This window comes from Ursus maritimus, unplaced genomic scaffold (genome assembly GCF_017311325.1).
Source record: "Ursus maritimus isolate PB19 unplaced genomic scaffold, ASM1731132v1 scaffold_35, whole genome shotgun sequence".
NCBI lineage: Eukaryota > Metazoa > Chordata > Mammalia > Carnivora > Ursidae > Ursus > Ursus maritimus.
In genome coordinates this window covers 6774962-6792821 of record NW_024426119.1, presented here as the reverse complement: position 1 = coordinate 6792821, position 17860 = coordinate 6774962, and the positions used below count along the sequence as shown (strand labels likewise).

General features: G+C 42.6%; 1 protein-coding gene and 1 long non-coding RNA gene across 3 annotated transcripts in view; one reads left to right on the top strand and one right to left on the bottom strand.

Moving 5' to 3' along the window:
- BUB1B (BUB1 mitotic checkpoint serine/threonine kinase B) overlaps positions 1-11811 on the bottom strand; it is a 50165-nt gene extending 38354 nt beyond the window's left edge. Inside the window, exons 1-4 of one of the 2 annotated variants that reach the window (XM_040620453.1) lie at positions 10190-11811; positions 6793-6939; positions 2728-2787; positions 1956-2100 (exon numbers count right to left, since the gene is read on the bottom strand). In XM_040620453.1, coding sequence (XP_040476387.1) covers positions 1956-2100; positions 2728-2787; positions 6793-6939; positions 10190-10224 — 387 coding nt within the window. In that variant the 5' untranslated portion in view covers positions 10225-11811. The remainder of the gene's footprint in view (positions 1-1955; positions 2101-2727; positions 2788-6792; positions 6940-10189) is intronic. The other variant, XM_008702254.2, reaches the window with a different exon arrangement.
- Positions 11812-14702: 2891 nt separating this feature from the next.
- The window catches only part of LOC121100196, a 16119-nt gene continuing 12961 nt past the window's right edge, over positions 14703-17860 (top strand). The window contains exon 1 of the long non-coding RNA XR_005831926.1: positions 14703-14846. This is a non-coding gene — a long non-coding RNA (uncharacterized LOC121100196). The remainder of the gene's footprint in view (positions 14847-17860) is intronic.

The following is a 17860-nucleotide window of genomic DNA, read 5'->3' as shown; positions in this document are numbered from 1 at the left end:
TAAGGAATAATATAAATAAAAGGACCACATGGTTAGATCAGTATATCCAAAAGTTAAACAAATTTTTTTGGTAACCCCTAATAAGCCAACTAAAACAACTTTACACTTTTAACTAAAAATCCTGGATATTTCCTAAGAACAATTTTTTCCCTTAGCTAGATTGTAGTTATCCCTTGTAAAAATAACTCAGACTGGAGAAATTTTTTTGCAAAGCAAAGAAAGTAGTGTGAGAAACCCAAATGTTACTCCTCTTGACCATTTCATAAAGAAAAAAACCCCAGCAAAATAGTTCGATATACACCCTGTTAACCATCTACAAAGTTCTAATTATTGCTGATCATTCTAGGGCTGTTCATTTGAATCTGAGGGTTGTCTAGACTAGCGCTTCTCAGATTGCCTATGGGAAAGGGACTAGTTTTGGTGTGTGAGCGTTTCAAGTTTCCATTCCATTGTTGACTGGTATTTTTTTTTTTCCCATTGTTGACTGATATTTTTAAAAAATACAATAAAAACAGAAGTTACTAGAAAAACGATGATGTGTTTGGATGTTGTGGCAATGTCAAATTTGTTAACAAAACCTAGCAAAACTTCTAAATGTTTGCTCTGAACTTTTATACTTATCTTGAACAGCCTACAGATCATTCTTCCAGTAGCTCTGGTCTAGACTGTGCTTTTTATGTTTTGATAATACCATTACTCTCCAGTACCAGCACCAGGTTAGCATTTGTGAACAGAAAAATTATTCCAATTAATTGTTACTTTTAATAGCTCCAACTAAATATAACCATAGAATCCTGGGATAAAGAATTACTTGAGAGGTTTATCTAGTCCAAACTTTTAGTAAATCACATGTAAGAACATTATTTAGGATAAGAATATTATATAGGATGGAATGAAGAACAAAATCCATTAGTAAGCCACCAGGGACCATAGCCCACGCTAACAAATCTGTTTAGCATTCTTTGGGTACCATCCTTCGCATAAACTCCTGTCACTAATACTCCAAAGTTAATTTCTCCAACTTGTCAATAATGATGCCAAGACATGTCAAACGTCCTACAGAAACCAATATAGCTTATGCCTTCAGGACTCACCTAATTTCCTTTATTAGTGATATTTGAGGTTTAAGATAAGGTCTCAAAAGATATATCTTAGCCAGAAATTTTATCAGTTTCAAATGTCAATATTTTATCATATTACAATGGCTGTTGTAAATATTCTATTATTTAGAATTATCTAATCTATTATATAATTATCTATTTTTATAGTTCATTTTTTATTTTTAATAAAAATAATTTATTTTTGTAAGTACCTAGTTATCCATTATCTAATTATCTATTATCTAACATTTTATTCTAAATATTTATCACTTACTTTTTCTAATCTCTTTTAGGATAAAGGCAATGAAATTGATACCTAAGAAATTTTGGTCATTATCTTATTTGAAGATGTTTTCATAAAAAAATCCTCAAGAGTGTTCTAGAAATAAAAGAACTACATGTCAAATGAGACTGTATAAAGTGGTCAGGCAGATATTTTTGGATGTAGCAACATACCACATAAAAAAATTACCTTTTCATGGTATTGATTCTCAGAAAGGGGACAAAGAGATACCAGAATCACCTACAAAAACTTTTTCACAAACAATCATACTATTGCCATGTGTTGGCTCCTATATATTTTCCCCCAGGACAGTTGCATGGCCCAGTTATATTTGAAATAAATAATCCACTCCCATAAGGAGGTATATAGGCTTTATGATCACTAAAAAAAACCCCTTACATTAAAATCCATCTTTAAATAGAATCAATTTAACAAACATTGAATATGTATTAAATGTTTAGTACCTACTAAATGGCTCAGGTTTTGCCATTTTTTGGTGTGTACCAGAAAGCTCTAGAGAAAATCTCCTGTCTTAATATTTTAAACTCACACAGCACTTGAGAAAGACTTACCAATTTAAGCCAGAGACTAAGAAATCGGGGATCATTATAGTATCGTTTTTCTCCTTGTAGTGCTTCAACAGCTCTTTCTAATAATGTCGACATATTACTCTCTTTCCCCCCCTGAGGATAGTTCTGCTCTGTCCAGTTAATATACCTGAATGGAAAGGAAAAGAATAATTTTATTTATTTATTTACTTATTTTTTAAAGATTTTCTTTATTTGAGAGAGAGTGAGTGAGAGAAGGAGCAGGGGGAGAGGAAGAAGCAGATTTCCCGCTGAGCATGAAGCTCACTGTGGGGCTTGATCCCAGGACTCCAGGATCCTGACCTGAGCTAAAGGCAGACACCCAACTGACTGAGCCACCCAGGCCACCGAAAAGAATAATTTTAAAGTTTAATGTGCACTTTTATTCTTGTACCAAGACCCATTCTTGACTTTCTTAAGCAGAAATATCTAATTTGAAAGTATGTTTATTTAAAGGTACTCAATAACATGTCCTAAGCATATATCCCTCAAACTTTTCCAAATATTGCTAACATGCGCTTCTGGGAAGTAATGGGTATGGGGATAAAAGGGTGTAGCTCTCAGGTGCATGCCATAAATTTGAAATTTCTTCAGTCGTGACCACCTCAGGAAGAAACACTGTGATTACTCTATCTCTCTGTGTCCCCAAGATACCACTTTGTACTGACACACTGCTCTGTACACCCTAATTTGAGAAGCATGGCCATAACTCATCTGTTAAGTTTCCAGTGCCCTTGTTAAATAAAAAAAGACCCACCTATCCCAAACATCCAGAGGGTCATTTCCACTGTAAAATCGAATTTCAGATTCAAATGCCCTGAAATTTAAACAGAAAATAGAATTAGCAATGGTGATAACAGCCAAATAAACAAGTGTCACCTCCATTTTTATTCATTTTAAGTGTTTAATATCAATCCAAATAACGGCACTGGAGTTTGAGGGTTTGTTAAACAGAAAGAAAAATAGAAATAATCAAGATTCTGCCTGATAACATAACAGGAAGGACAAAACATGGGGAAATTAGATAAACAAATTCCAAAACAACGTATAGAAGAATAGAATTACACAGCAGTTTAAAGCTCTGGAACAAGACTCCCTAGGTTCAAATTAGCAGCTCTACTAATCACTAGCAGAGTGACATTAGACAAGCTGTTTAAATTCTGTTTTCAGTCTCCTCATCTGTGAAACAGGGATAATAATAAAGAAATCCCCCCTTTATCTGCAGGGGGATAGTTTCCAAGACCCCCAGTGGATGTCTGAAATTAAGGACACTTCTGAAACCTATATATACTATGTTTTATTCCTGTACATACATACCTATGACAAACTTCAATTTATACATTAGGCATTGTAAGCGATTAACAACAATAACAAAATAGAACAACTGTAACAATATACTATAATAAGAGTTATGTGAGTGTGGTCTCTCTCTCTCTCAAACTATCTTACTGTACTGTACTCATCTTTCATCTTCTTGTGATGATGTGAGATGATAAAATGCCTACATGATGAGATGAAGTGAGGTGAAAAATGTAGACATTCTAATGTAGTATTAGACTACTATTCACCTCCTGACAATACGTCAGAAGGAGGCTCATCTGCTCCTGGGCCACAGCTGACAGCAGGTTAAGTGAAACTGAGAAAAGTGAAACCGCAGATCAGGCAGGACTACTGTAGCACCTATCTATCTTACTAGGTTGATTAGACCTACTAAGTACTCAGTAAATGGTAGGAACCACAGTTATGGTGATTTAAGTATGAGATAATGAGGCGATTACCTGCAGAAATGGTGAGAAAATAAAATCTAGGACACTACTGATAAAAATCAGCAATCCTCCAAATGTATGATGCAATGCAATCCAACCAAAATCTCACAAGACTCTTTTCTAGAAACTGATAAGATGATTTTAAAATTTGTTTGGAAAAGCAAAGGACCAAAAATAGGCAAAACAATTTTGAAAAAGAACAACAAAAGCTGGAGAACTCACTCTACCTGAAGTCAAGACTTACTATATAAAGCTAATCAAGATAATGTATAATTGGTGAAAGGATAAGCAATTAGATCGGTGGAACAGAATAGAGAGGACAGAAATGATTCACACATATACAATCAAAAGATTTCTTTTTTCACAAGGGAATTTTCATAAAGAAATTCAGTGAGTGAAAAGAAAATAATCTCTTCAATAAATGGAGGCAGAACAACTAGAAATCTTTATGGGGGAGGTGGGAAAAACTTTTACCCAGTCTTACACTACACACAAAGATAAATTTAAGATGAATCATAGACTGAAACATAAAAGCTAAAACAAAAGAGCTACTAGAAGAAAACACAGGAGAATATCTTTGCAATTTTGGATCTTTGCAAAGATCTAATGACAGAAAAAGCACTAATCATAAAAGAAAAACAGTAATTCATTAAACTTCATCAAAATGAAAAACTTCTGCTTATTAAAAAACACCACCAAGAAAATGTTTGTAACACATCATTTGATAAAGGTCTTATATATAGACTATATAAAGTCCTCTTGCAACCCAATTTAAAACTGGGCAAGATGTCTGAACAAATACACCACAAAAGTGTATAAAAGGCCAATAACCATGTGAAAAAGTGCTCACCATCATTAGTCACCAGGGAAATGACAAGTAAAAGCATAATGAGATACTATTACATACCCACCAAAATGGCTAAAATGAAAAAAGATTGACACCACCAAGTACTTAAGTGGATTTGGAGCAAGCGAATTCTCATACATTGCTGACAGAAGTGTAAAATGTTATAATGTCTTTGGAAAACTGCCAGTTTCTCCAAAAGTTAAACACGCATTTATTCTTTGACCCATCAGTTCTATTCTAAGAGAAATGAAAATGTCCACAAAAATCCTTGTACAAGAATGTCTGTAGCAGCTTTATTCATGAAGCACAAAACTGTAAAGAATCTAATGTCCATCAGTTGATAAATGGATAAACAAATGGAATTCAACTCAGTAATAAAAAGGGGCAATCTACTGATCATGCAACATGAGAAGCCTAATAAAACATGCTGAGTTAAAGAACTGTATGACCCCATTCATATTAGTTTCTAGAACAAGCAAAAGTAACCAATGATAATAGAAATCTGATCACGGGTTGCTTCATGAGGGAAAGGAAGAACATTGATTGCAAATGGGCATTTAGAGAACTTTTGGAGGTAATAAAAATGTTCTGTGTCTTGAAATGCATGTCAAAACTGATTGAATGTTATGCTTAAAATCTGAGGATTTCATAGCATGTAAATTATGCTTTAAGTTCCCAGACCTTAGTAACTGACTAAATAAAATTAGGATAAGAGGGCAATGAGTAAGATCATACAAGTGAGTTTTAGTACCATTAACTAAAATGGAAAGGTCATTTATGAGAGAAGAGATTCAGTATTTAATACACCAGTGATTATATGTTACAGGTAGATAAAAAGACATTTAGAAGGCAATAAAATGTAAATAGTAGTTAAATAGTAGTTGAATAATCCTGAAAAACGTGAATTTCTAAGGACACACAGAGCAATGAACAAAAGACTTAGATAAAATGCAGTAGGAAGCCAATAAGAAAAAAGGAAGGTTAGAGAAGTGGAAACTCTAGTATAATGTCACAGAAACCAGGAAGAAGAATTAAGAACAGAACACCACCATCTCTGAAATAAAACTCAATGCTTTTAAAGATTCAATGAGATGAACGAGAATATTTATTACATTGTAACCCAAAGTTTTGAAATTGCCTATGATGGTGAAATTTTTTTATCAGAGATTAAAGGTAGAAACGGATACTTCAGTTCACTTTTTTGAAAAAAGTATATTTATCAAAACAAACATCTATTAGTCGAAAGAAAGCAAGTTCTGTAGGTCCATTTGAATAACGTAGTACAGTTGACCCTTGAACAACATGGGTTTGAACTACACGGGTCTACTCGTATGTGGATTTTTTTCAAGTAAATAGTGTACAGTACCGTCAGCATATTTTCTCTTTATGATTTTCTTAACATTTTCTCTTCTCTAGCTTACTTTATTGTAAGAATACAGTATAGATACATATAACATACAAAATATGTGTTAACTGTTTATGTTATTGGTAAGGTTTCCAGGCAACAGTAAGCTTTTAATAGTTAAATTTTTGGGGAGTCAAAAATTACACATGGATCTTCTACTGCATGGTGGTCGGCTCCCCTAATCCCTGTGGTGTTCAAGGGCCAACTGTAGTATTTTTCAGCTTTTCCTTTTCCAGACTTCATTAAATCATTCATGAGAAACTTCCTAGTATAAATTTAATTTCTCTCAGGTTTATATTTTCTTTGGAGATCACTATTTCTTTTTGGCATACTCTCGAAAACACTTTCCTAGAAAGTTAAAAATTGAGTATATATACAAGATAGCAGATCCCCTCCCCCTCAGTACTCAGAATCCAAGGAAGCAATTTCTTTAACTGATCGCTATTAAAGAGTTAATTCTATTTAGGGATCCAGCATGACATAACACTTTCGATAAATATTGTTTAATATGATACTTGCTCTACTTTGCTTCTCATTGTCCCCTGTATAAGATCTATTTCTATTGATACAAGAGTTTGGCTGCTCCATAATGAAATGCAATCCTTTAGTTCTTGTTCTTAATCATACTCGAGGAGATCTTTAGGTAGCTGCTGTGTGATGAAAAAGCAGGTGAACAGATTCTCACACTATCAAGTGTGAAGTACTTCTTATACCAATCTGCATGGATCCACATCTCCATTACCAACTACAGCTGGGGATGAATGATGACAGGTTGACTCCCCCACGCCCCACCATTCTACATACCGTTTCTGTTGCTGAAGAGTAGCGTTAGAGGCAGATTCTTGCTGAGCCAATGCTCCCTGAAGTGTGGACATGATCCGCCCCTGCCTTAGTGGTTGGACATTTTCTTTACTCAGCTCCCACTCATCTCCCTCCAAGGACATGGCTTCACTATGAAGAGTGATATAAAAGTAAATTTCATATTTATATGTAAGTATATATATGTGTGTGTGTATATAAACATATAAATACATATAAGTATTATTATATCACTAGATTATTGTAAATGTTTTCAAAGAAGTGATTATTCATGATCTTTGGGCTGAATATGGTGGGCTGGCACATTAGTAGTGTTCTTATACTCTTAAGTGTCTGAGTCTTTCTGTGACCTGGTTTCCAAGTTTATGGCTGTAGTATTGCCTAACAAGAGAGAATGCAGCTAGGGTATGGTGGACAGTTATAAGAATAAAATTTAAGGAAGAAAAGAAGGGGAAACAATTATAAATTTGGCAAGGTAGACAAAAAGCAGTTCTATGCTTACCACTAAATGCATCATCTTGTTTGGTTTAAAATTAGCAAACAGGGGTGCCTGTGTGGCTCAGTCAGTTAAGCATCTGACTCTTGATTTCAGCTCAGGTCATGATCTCAGGGTTGTGGGATCGAGCCCCACAGTGGGCTCTGTGCTCAGCACGGAGTCTGCTTGTCCCTCTCCCTCTGCTCCTCCCCTTGCTTGTGTGCTCTCTCTCTCACTCTCAAATAAGTAAATAAATAAATCAAATCTTTAAAAAAAATTAGCAGTTTGTCAGACTAACACCCATGTTTCGACTGATGACTTAAAACTGAAGTTTATATGTATACAGGTAGCCCACAGCAGAAGCAGACAAAAATACAATCTACTGATCACAACTGCCCCACCCCCAATTCTATCAAGCCTATTGATGGGGAAATTCCCCCAAGTTTTTTGGAGGTAATCACCATATGGGGTATATGGTCTGAACTACAGAGCTCTGCAACTGTCAGACAGACGCCTACTTCTGGCTGACAGACAGGCACCAACCTTCAAAATGAAGTGAAAGTTACATGTGACCTCAGTCTAGATGAGAGCTGAAAACTCTAAAGAAGGTAAACTGTAAGTGATTAATAATTTAGGTTGTAACTACTCACATCTTTTTAATTATATTGTGTGAATCTTATAAATGTAAGGGCCTTGTCATTTATTTTCACAATCCCATGGTCTAATATAGAATCTGACTCTAGTAAGCAATGAATAAATGTTTGCTGAGTTCATCTGAATTTCTTCTCTTTATCTTGAAATAGCAATTAAACCTACCTCAGCTAATGTCCCAAACTGAGCTGGGACTGCTCCCCTCCCTTCCTTGCTCCTCTTGCCTCCTTCCAGATCTGCTCCTCCCACAGTCTTCCTTCATCTCAAATAAATGGCAATTTCATTTTTCCAGTTGCTCAAGCCAAAAATCTCAGTGCCAACCTTGACACCCCTCTCATTATCCCCTACCTCCAGTTACCTGGCAAAGCCTGTTGGCTCTACCTTCAAAATAGATTCAGAAATCAACCTCTTATCATCTCCACTGTTTCTAGCCTGGCTCAAGCTACCATCTCCTCTTGCCTGGATTATTTCAATAACCTCATAACTGGTCTCCCTGCTTTCATCCTTTTCTGCCTTGATCTGTTCAACACTGCAGCCAGTGATCCTATTGAAACTCATATCAGATCATATCTTTCCTCTGCTCAAAACCTTCCAATGACTTTCGAACCAGCGTAAAAGCCAAGTCCTTACAATCTCCACATCCTCACCTTTACCTCATCCTTCATTTCCTCTTACTCTTCTGGTTCACTTGGCTCCAGCTACGTGCCAGGTGCAGCTCCCTCCCCCAACCCTCACCCTCCACACCTCTGTACTTCCCCCAGATATGTGCTTGACTAGCTCTTGAGTTTCCTTCAAGTCTTTTTTTTTTTTTTTAAGATTTTATTTATTTATATGAGAGAGAGAGCGAGAGCAGAAGCAGGGGGAGCGGCAGAGGGAGGGGGAGAAGCAGACTCCATGCTGAGCAGGGAGCCCAATGCAGGGCAGTTTCCTTCAAGTCTTGACCCAAATGACACCTTCTCAATGAGACCCCAGTTCAAAACTATCTAAATTGGCACCAATGCCCCTACTCCCCACTGTTTTAGTTCTTTTCGTACTGACCATCTAACTTCTAGTTTATGGATCTTGTTTATGTCTGCTGTCCCCACCCTCATCCCACCCCAGAATCTAAATTTCACAAGGGCAGGGATTTTTGTGTCTTTTGTTTATTTGTCATATTTCGTGCTTAGTAGGCAGTCAATAAATAATCGTTGCATGAGTTAAATAGTTCTCCACATGGCATTTATTTAAATATTGTGTACCCCATAATGAAAATGCATACCTCGGGGCACCTGGGTAGCTCAGTAGGTTAAGCATCTGACTTGGCTCAGGTCATGATCTCAGGGTCACCGGATAGAGCCCTGCATCTGGCTCAGTGGGGAGTCTGCTTCCCCCTCTCCCTCTGCCTGCCACTCCCTGCTTGGGCATTCTTTCACTCTCTCTCTCTCTCTCTCTCAAATAAATAAATAAAATCTTAAAAAAAATGCATTCAGAATTGCAACCTAGAAGAACTGATATGTATTTATATAAGAAAAAGCAGGAAGTGTGCAGAAAAGGGCTTTTTATATTTCTAATTATGCCATTGACATGGAAGCATCAACCATTTGTTTAGCACTTATTTGGAGGCAGTTACTTTACACATACTTTGGATTCATCAACATTTTCCATATTTTTTTTTAAAAGATAAGTGTGATTTTATTTACGAAATTACGGTATGATTTCAATATTTAAGTAGCAACTTATATATCTCTGCTATTCTTTTTTATTATTTTATTTACATTCAATTTAATTAACATATACTGTAGTATTAGTTTCAGAGGTAGAATTCAGTGATTCATCACTTGCATGTAACACCCAGTGCTCATTACAACAAGTGCTCTCCTTAATGCCCATCACCCAGTTCCGCCATCCCACCACCCACCAGCATTTTCCACACTAAGACGAGTCCAAGGTCAAAGAGCTAGCAAATGGCTGAGCGGAGATACACAGTCCACACTATAAATTCCAAGTTCTTTGTACCATTGGGGTCGCACAGCCTCCTTTGCTTTGAAGTTGGATGCAGCAGAGTTCTCACGTGCCCTCACCCCAATGAGGTCAATGATAACTAACCCTGTCTTCACCACCAACCCTTGCCACCGACTCCAGCAGGAAGGAGGCTCCAGCCGGCAGGCTTTTCTCCCGACCGTGTTCCTCTGAACTGCTCTGAGCGGAACCTCTGTCACAGGCTACACCCTTGGGTCTCGCAAGCACAGCTCCCGGCAGCCTTTCTCGGGTACCTACCTCAGAGCACCCCCTTCCTTCTTCATCGCCGCCATCCTGCATTCCCGGTTCAGGCCCTCCTCCTGCCGCAGAACTTTCTTCAGGGCCGCAGACCGCCTGGGCTTCCTTCTACAACCTGCCCTTCGAGGTTAACGAAGCGACCAGAGGGACAAAAGTTTGCACCTAATTCCTTGGCAAACCAGCCACCTCAAACCGTCCAACTTTCAAATTTAACGGTCCCGCGCGGCCGACGTGAATACGCCCCTCCGCCCCTTCGTACTCGCGTATCTCTCTCCCCAGGAATTCTGGGGCTTGTAGTTTATCCCGGGTTTAGTCCATGCAGTCGCTATGCATAATGGGAGTTGTAGTTTCCGCGGAGTCTGTGGCTGCTCGGTAGGCGTACTTGAATCTACACTTGAGGCGGTGTAGATTCTCTGCAAGTGCTCTAGAGCAAGTCTTTGAGCCGAGCGAGGGACACTTTAAGCACCAGAATTTCTTTGATGTGTTTGAAAGCTTGCGCTTGGCTTGACTCTTCTTGGGTGGCTGGCCAGGCTGTGATCACCCCTTGCTGTCTGGCTCAAGCTGCTCACACGTCTAGAGTTTTTAGGGTATCCTGACCCAGCTGTTTCCTGCCTAACTTTTGAATTCAGAAAAGTTGGACTCTAGTTCTGTGAAAATCGTACCAAGTGTGCAACCTTAGGCAAAGCCATATAGTGTCTCTGACCTTCACATTTCTCATCTATAATGTGATGTATGGCCTTTCTCTACTGCGCAGTTCACAGGCAGAAATTACAGCTATGCCTTGCCTCCCAAGGTTTGGCGTCTTTTCATCTTCAGGATACCAGCCTTCACTGGCACTGGACTCTTAGTCTCAGTTCCAGTTTCCTGAGGAAGAAAATATGGTGGGTTCAGTTGTGACCAGGGGAGCAGGGTCTTTTGAAAAAACCCAGGTACAAGGGAGTCTTCCTACCTTGAACTTGGGGGTGGTGGGAGGTGGCAGTTACCAGAGAGGAGAGCTGGGAGTAGGTGTTCACTACTCCTTGCCTCTTGGTTCTCAGGTTTCTCCACCATTTTTTTTAAGATTTTATTTTTAAGTAATCTCTATACCCAACATGGGGCTCAAACTTACTGACTGAACCAGCTGTGTGCTCCTCCACCATTTTCTCGTACTATGTAAACTCTTCTTTCTTCCACATCATCAGGACTCTTGATTGCAATGGAATGGGAATCCAACTCAAACTGACTTCCTCAGAAAAGGGAGTCTGCTGGCTCATATATAAAAGACTTCAGGGACACCTGGGTGGCTCAGTTGCTAAGTGTCTGTGATCCCAGGTTCCTGGGCTCCTCAGTGGGGAGCCTGCTTCTCCCTGTCCCTCTGCTGACGCCCGTCCCCCACTGCCTGTGCTCTCTTGCTTGCTCTTTCTCAAATAAATAAATAAATAAAATATTTTTAAAAAATGAAAGATTTCAGATACACTTAACCCAGGACTCATGTGGTGCCACCAGGACTGGGACCCTCTACATTTCTCACCTCTGCTCTTTTTTATGTTAGTTTATTGTCATTCTCCATTGAGTAACAGCTACGGGACTTTGTCCTTCCAGGTTCAAGTTCAGACTCAGAAGGCACTCTCATTTGCCACTTCCCCCCCAGTCCCTGGAACTAGCAGATTCAGGGCCCTAATCATTCAGGCCCAAATCATGTGTTTCATCTTGGGAGGAGAGAGGGGAAGGGGTGGTTCCCCACAGGAAATTTTGGTTTCACTTTACTTCTAGGTGTTTCACATCCAAGAAGACTTCCTGGATTGTGGGAGAGGTGATGTACGGGATTCTCTCTCTGGCTCCTTTTATTTCTCACCTCACACCAGTACTGACCTAGCCCTTCCTTTCCTTTCCCCAGAGTGTCCTGTTCACATCCACAACTCTTTAATTCCATTTGTTTCCTATAGACCATCTTGGAAGATGTAGCATTTCCGCATTTGCTCCTTCGATCTGTCTTGCTTGTAGCCTAGTGAATTCCTTGCTTGTACCACAAACTGTGGTGCAACATGGAACACTTTCAGGCTAAACTCTGCTTGTTTAACCAGACAAGGAAGGCAGGTCTTTTTAAAAAAGATATGACAGAAGGTGTTGTATGGTCTTACTGGGAAGGTGAGTTCTTGCTGGGCTGGACTGTGGCTGAGTGGTGTTACGGGCCTCACAGCACTCACTGATCGCAAAGAAAGTCAGGATTAAGCTCAAGAGGGTAGGACAGAGGCTCAGCCTGAGGACTTCAATGTGCCGAGGATGGGTGGGAACACAGAGGATGTGAACAGTGAGCCAGACACAGCTCTTGTCCTCTAGCAACTTCAGGCTAGTGGGAGAGACAGACAAATAAACAGGCAATTTCAGTACATTGCTGCCACAGGCGGAGGGAAATAAACACAGGGGGCCATGGAGACGCATGGAGGACCTTCCAGCCCAGGCCTGGGGGAGAGGAGGAGGTCAGGGCAAATTTTGTGGAGAAGATGGTCAACCTGAAAGGTAGGGAAGATTTGGCACAAACTATTGAGCATAACAACACAGGCTGTGTCGCAGCTGAAATTTTTCTCCAGTATGTGTCCACTTCCTTTCCATTCCCCACTCTCTCCACCGACTTCCTGTACCCAGAGCTCACTCCGTTAGACCTCTGCGTCGGCCCACTAAAACTTGCCTGTCCTGTGTGCTGCTCTCTCTCACCTAGCTATCACACTGAAAACAGGAACTAAGTCACACTAAGATGTTAATAACAGTTAATGCTTTACTGCAATATTTTCCACATCATGTTCTAAGATGCTAGCAGATGTTACAGGGGAATAAAGGTGTGGTTTTCAAATAAGTTTCGGAAATGCTGACTTAAATGGGTATCTTTACTGAAAGGCTCCCTTGAGCCTTAAGTATGTCAATGTGCCCTATGACTCTCTAAGGGAAGGGGTATTTGAGTTTTCTATTGCTGTTGTAACAAAATACCGTAAGCTTGGTAACTTAAAACAACAGATTTATCATCTTACAGTTTGGCAGGTCAGATGTTTGCCTCGAGCCTCACTGGGTTAAACAAGGTGTTGGTAGGATTGTGTTGCTGGAAGCCCTTTAGGAGAATTTGTTTCTTTTTTTCCAAGTTTTAGAGGCATTCACAAATATTCCTTTCCTGGTGGCCCCCTTCCTACATCTTCAAACCCAGCAACATGGCATCTGTCTGAATTGGCTTCTGTATTACCATGTCTCTTTCTCTGACCACAGTCAGGAAAATCTCTCTGCTTTTAAGGGCTCATGCAATTATATTGGACTCGTCAGGATAATCCAGGCTGAACATTTCCATCTCAAAGTCCTGGATGTCGATCACATCTGCCAAATTCCTTTTGCCACAGGTTCCACGGATTAGGACATGGACATCTTTAGGGGCCATGATCTGCCTATCACAGGGGGTGCTAAAACACATTGGTGTCTCTGAACTCATTTGACCATGCTTTTCGTACATCTTTCAGAACAGACTTGGCTCTTTGTAGTCTAACAGTCGGCCCCAGGAAAAGAAAATTTGTAAAGGAATAAATCTTAATGGTGGAATTTCAGACACCTGGCGACTGGTAGCAGTTGGGGACTAGCAAGCCCCGAGTTTTTACATGTTTGCTTTCCATGCAAAGCCATACACATCTGCATTAGTGGCTGTTAGAGGGATTTAGTTGTCAGAAAATCTATGACCTCTTGCTTGGTCTTGTGGAGATGTGTGTGTTCTTGATTATCAAAGGCTGATTTCCCCCAATTTTGCCTTCATAGATTATATGAATCCTATTTTAGCAGGCTAACCACTGCAAAGAAGAAAACCTCTGGGTCTCCCCAGGGAACCCTTGGATGGCCTGATTGTTTACTGTGCAACCACAAGAGGAAGGAGGGACTATCTGGGGGTGGGAGGAAGGTCAAGAGAGACTGAATGGGGGTGTGTATCTTCGGGGCCTGAAGGAGACCACATCTGGGAAAGCAGAATCACCCCGCCGGCCTTCACCCCAGCAACAGATCAGCCAATCAGGACAGCAGCTGCATTTTGTCTTTACCAGTGATGAAGTGTCTTGAGGTAGAAGAACCAATGAGAAGGAAGCATAATAATCCAAACCATCTTGTGTTTGCAGGAGGAAGGGAGGTGAAGGGTGAAAAGATGCATTAGCCCAGGGCTGGGGACCACTGGATTCTACCCAGTTGTATCTCACAGTAGCTATTGCCGACGGTGTATTAGGGAATGCTCCAAGGAGCTGGGCTTCTCTCTCTTCAATTCCATGGAAGGTCTTTTCTGCTTTTCTGCAGATCTACCCTATGTTTCATGGGTCTTCTCAAACCATTGGAAATGGCCTGGCCCAGAATTTCCATACTGATATATGCAAAAAATATACATGCCGAATGAGGCAATACAGGTTATCAACTTTTCTGCATCTGGCAGGGAAAAAAAAAGGACCATAAGTTGAGAACAGAAGCAATCATATGGCAGGGCTGTTAAGAAACAGGGTAAGATGCGGAACTAAATAAGCTAGGTAGCTGATAAGAAGTACGCATTTGGGCTGTTTTGCCCTGCCATGATCCTGACCAGAGTTTGTGCTCCAGGAAGGCTTCGGAGAGCACTGGGGGGCTACTCCATGCCTGGACATCAGCACCCTCCCAGCCGACCCCAGCAGAAGTGAGTATCTTCCAGTGGCCTCGGAGGTAGAGCCATCAACCAGGGAACTGAAGCAGGAAAGGAGGAGTGTGGCAGATGCTGGGTGGTAGCCGTGGGGAAGCCTCGTTGGTGAGCACAAGAGCTCTGGAAGGTACCCAGACCACCTAGGGGAGGCTGTGAACGGGGGGCCGAATCAAGGCCACATACATAGTTGTACAGATTATGCTATGCCCAAGAGCACCGGTCCAGAGGCACAAATGGGACACTTTTTCCTGCTTTGCTCACTCAGAGGAAACTCTTCTAAAAGGTGGTCCTCCTTTTTCTAAGTCACGGAAAGCACTGTGTATGGTTGCTGTGGCCCCGGGACTATCAGTGTTTGTGGCGGAGCCGATGGAGTCTTCGTCACTTGTGGTCACGTGGCTCTGCAGCGGTGAGGCCTGTCTGTCCTTATTTGCGGAGGTGGTGATGCCATGATAGGTGAACAGCAATCGGGATGGCTCTTGGCAGAGCCTAGCAATGTGGGGAAGCTGACGGGGGGATGGCGTGGCTGGGGGTGGCTATGTTGGCGCTCCCATTGCTTGTCTGCCAGGCCAGCTTCCTTGCTCCCTCTCCCAGATGTTGCCTCCTGCAGCCCGGTGCAGACTGTAGAAGGTTTGCTGCTGACATTCTGAGAGGCCCAGCCATGCGAGGCATTCCAGGGCTCTGCATGGCTCTTCCAAGGAAAGGCCAGAGGTCAGGGGCCCACAGGCTGGGAGAGAATGGGATGTTTGGACGCAACGTAGTTTGGCTGGATGTGGGAGCCAACATGGAGATGTTTGGATCGGACTGTGAGAAGCTGACCGTGGCCAGAAGTGGGATGATTCAGAGAAGAGTTAAGTGAGGTGACAAGTTATTTGGCCTCTGTTCCCAATTCTAACCTCCTATCTCCTAGCTTTTTTTTTTTTTTTGACCTTGTCCGAAGGTGTGGGTCCTCCCTAGGATTGACCAACATTCTTCCTTTCTTAAAACAATTCTGAGCCTGAGAACCAGGGTGATACCAGATTTTGGGAACCATCTCGAGCAACATTGGAGGAATTCTTCCCATTTCAGAATGCAAGGCTCACTGCTGGGCTTGAACTTGCCAGTGATGTGAACCCCAGTCTCTTGAGCCAGGACAGAACCACACAGCTTCCCCTTCTCCACAGAGATTGCCTGTAGGAAGTTACACAGGCTCCCAAACTGAAGCAGGGAGAAGAGAGTCCAGAGACAGGCAAAGGTAGAAAGACATCTTTCCCCAAGAGCCAAAAGACAGAAGTGGATCTGCCTGATCCTGTTTCTGAGTCTCCATCCAGGCCTCCTGTGAGGAGTTAGGGAAGGCGGTGGGCATCCGGGGAGCGAGGGCAGGGAGCTGTGCCAGCTGCCATCCCTGGGTTTTCACCAGGGGAGCTGTGGCGTTTGAGAGGCCGGCCTCTGCCAGCTGGGCGATGTATGCCAGGGACAGACAGAGAGCGGATGGCATTAGCTACGGGGCTGTCATGGGGCAGACCCCACACACAGACAGGGCTGAGTGAGGCTTATCCCTCCAATCTATGGGCTGCAGTTTCCTTCTCACCTGCAAACAGAGAGCTTGGATCTGCTGGCTCCTCACAGCAGCCGAGGGCTCTGCCTCCCTCGGCCCCACTAAGCCTGTCCCTGGAATGTGTAAGAGCCACAAGGCGGGATGTGGCAGCTCTTGGTCCTCATCAGATTCTCAGGACCTGGCCTGAGGCCGGTGCTCAATAAACACCGGTTCACTGAGTGACTGACAGAAATGAGGAAAAGAGAAGAGCGAACACATGACCTTGTCAGAACGTGCTTCCAAGAGGGGTCTTGGAAAACGACTAGGAGTTATTTGAAGGAAAGGAAGGGCTTTCTAGCCAGAAGGAACAGCAGTCTAGTGGAGGTTGGCAAGAAAGTAAGTGTTCTGGGGGTCTGTGGGTTTGCAGGGAGTCATAATGGTAGAAGCTTGGGGCAGGTGTGTCTGTTGTAGGATGTCTAGCAGTGTACCCTCACTGTGCCTGACTCACTGTGCCTGGTCAACAGCAAGGTTGGAGGGCAAGGCCAACTCCTTCTGCTCCCAGTGCAGGGTGGTGTCCAGCTGCAGCCTGGAAGCTGGGTCTCTCCCCGCTGGGGTCTCAATTTCCCAGCTATGCGTGGAGCCACCTATCCTCTTGGGTGGGGGAAAGCCTGAAGACTGTCCCAGGTGAGAAGGGGGCAGGGCACAGAATGGGTACCTCTCCCATCCCACCTGGAAGCACTCCCTTCTGCACCGCAGATGCACCTCTCAGATGCCAAGCTGTTTTCACTCATTTGCTTTATCCTGATGAGGCCATCCATCAAGGCTGCCAGGACCAGGAGGAACTGCCCCGGCTGGTCTAACCCGTTGGACTGTAGGTCACAGCTCCTGTCCCTCCCAGAGGGCTCCCCTGCTCCCCTCGCTGTGCCCAGCTCTGACATGTTCCCGTTCCCGTTGGCCCTGGGGGACCAGTGCTCAGCACTTGGCACCACAGCCCTCCCACCTTGAGGATGTGATGAAGGGCACGGGGCCGCTTTCACTTCCACGTCTTTCCTTGCCTCCTGCGGACTGAGGCAGCCCCGTTGTCAGACAAGTGCTCTCACTGTAAAAAAACACTCTTCTGCTCCCCAGAGGGGGTCTGGAGGATGAGGGTATTGCTGATTGTCTTGGGGACTGGGGAGCGCCGTGGACATGTAAAAGGGAGAGGGCGGGAATGTCCTGCAAAGCCAGCGACAACCCCACATAACAATAGGACTGTCCCACCCAAAATGGCAGGAACTTCCCCCACTGAGAAACACTGCGTCTGGGCCCACTTTATTCAGAGAAGCAGAATCTGGGTAATCTCTGCGCAGGGCTTCTCAAACTTCTAGAACGGCCTGGGGATCTTGCTGAAATGCTGGTCCCCATTCAGCAGGACCGGGATGGGGCCTGAGATTCTGCATTTCTAATGGGCTCCCAGGTGTGCAGGTTGCTGCTTCAGAAGCACACTGGGGGGGGGGGG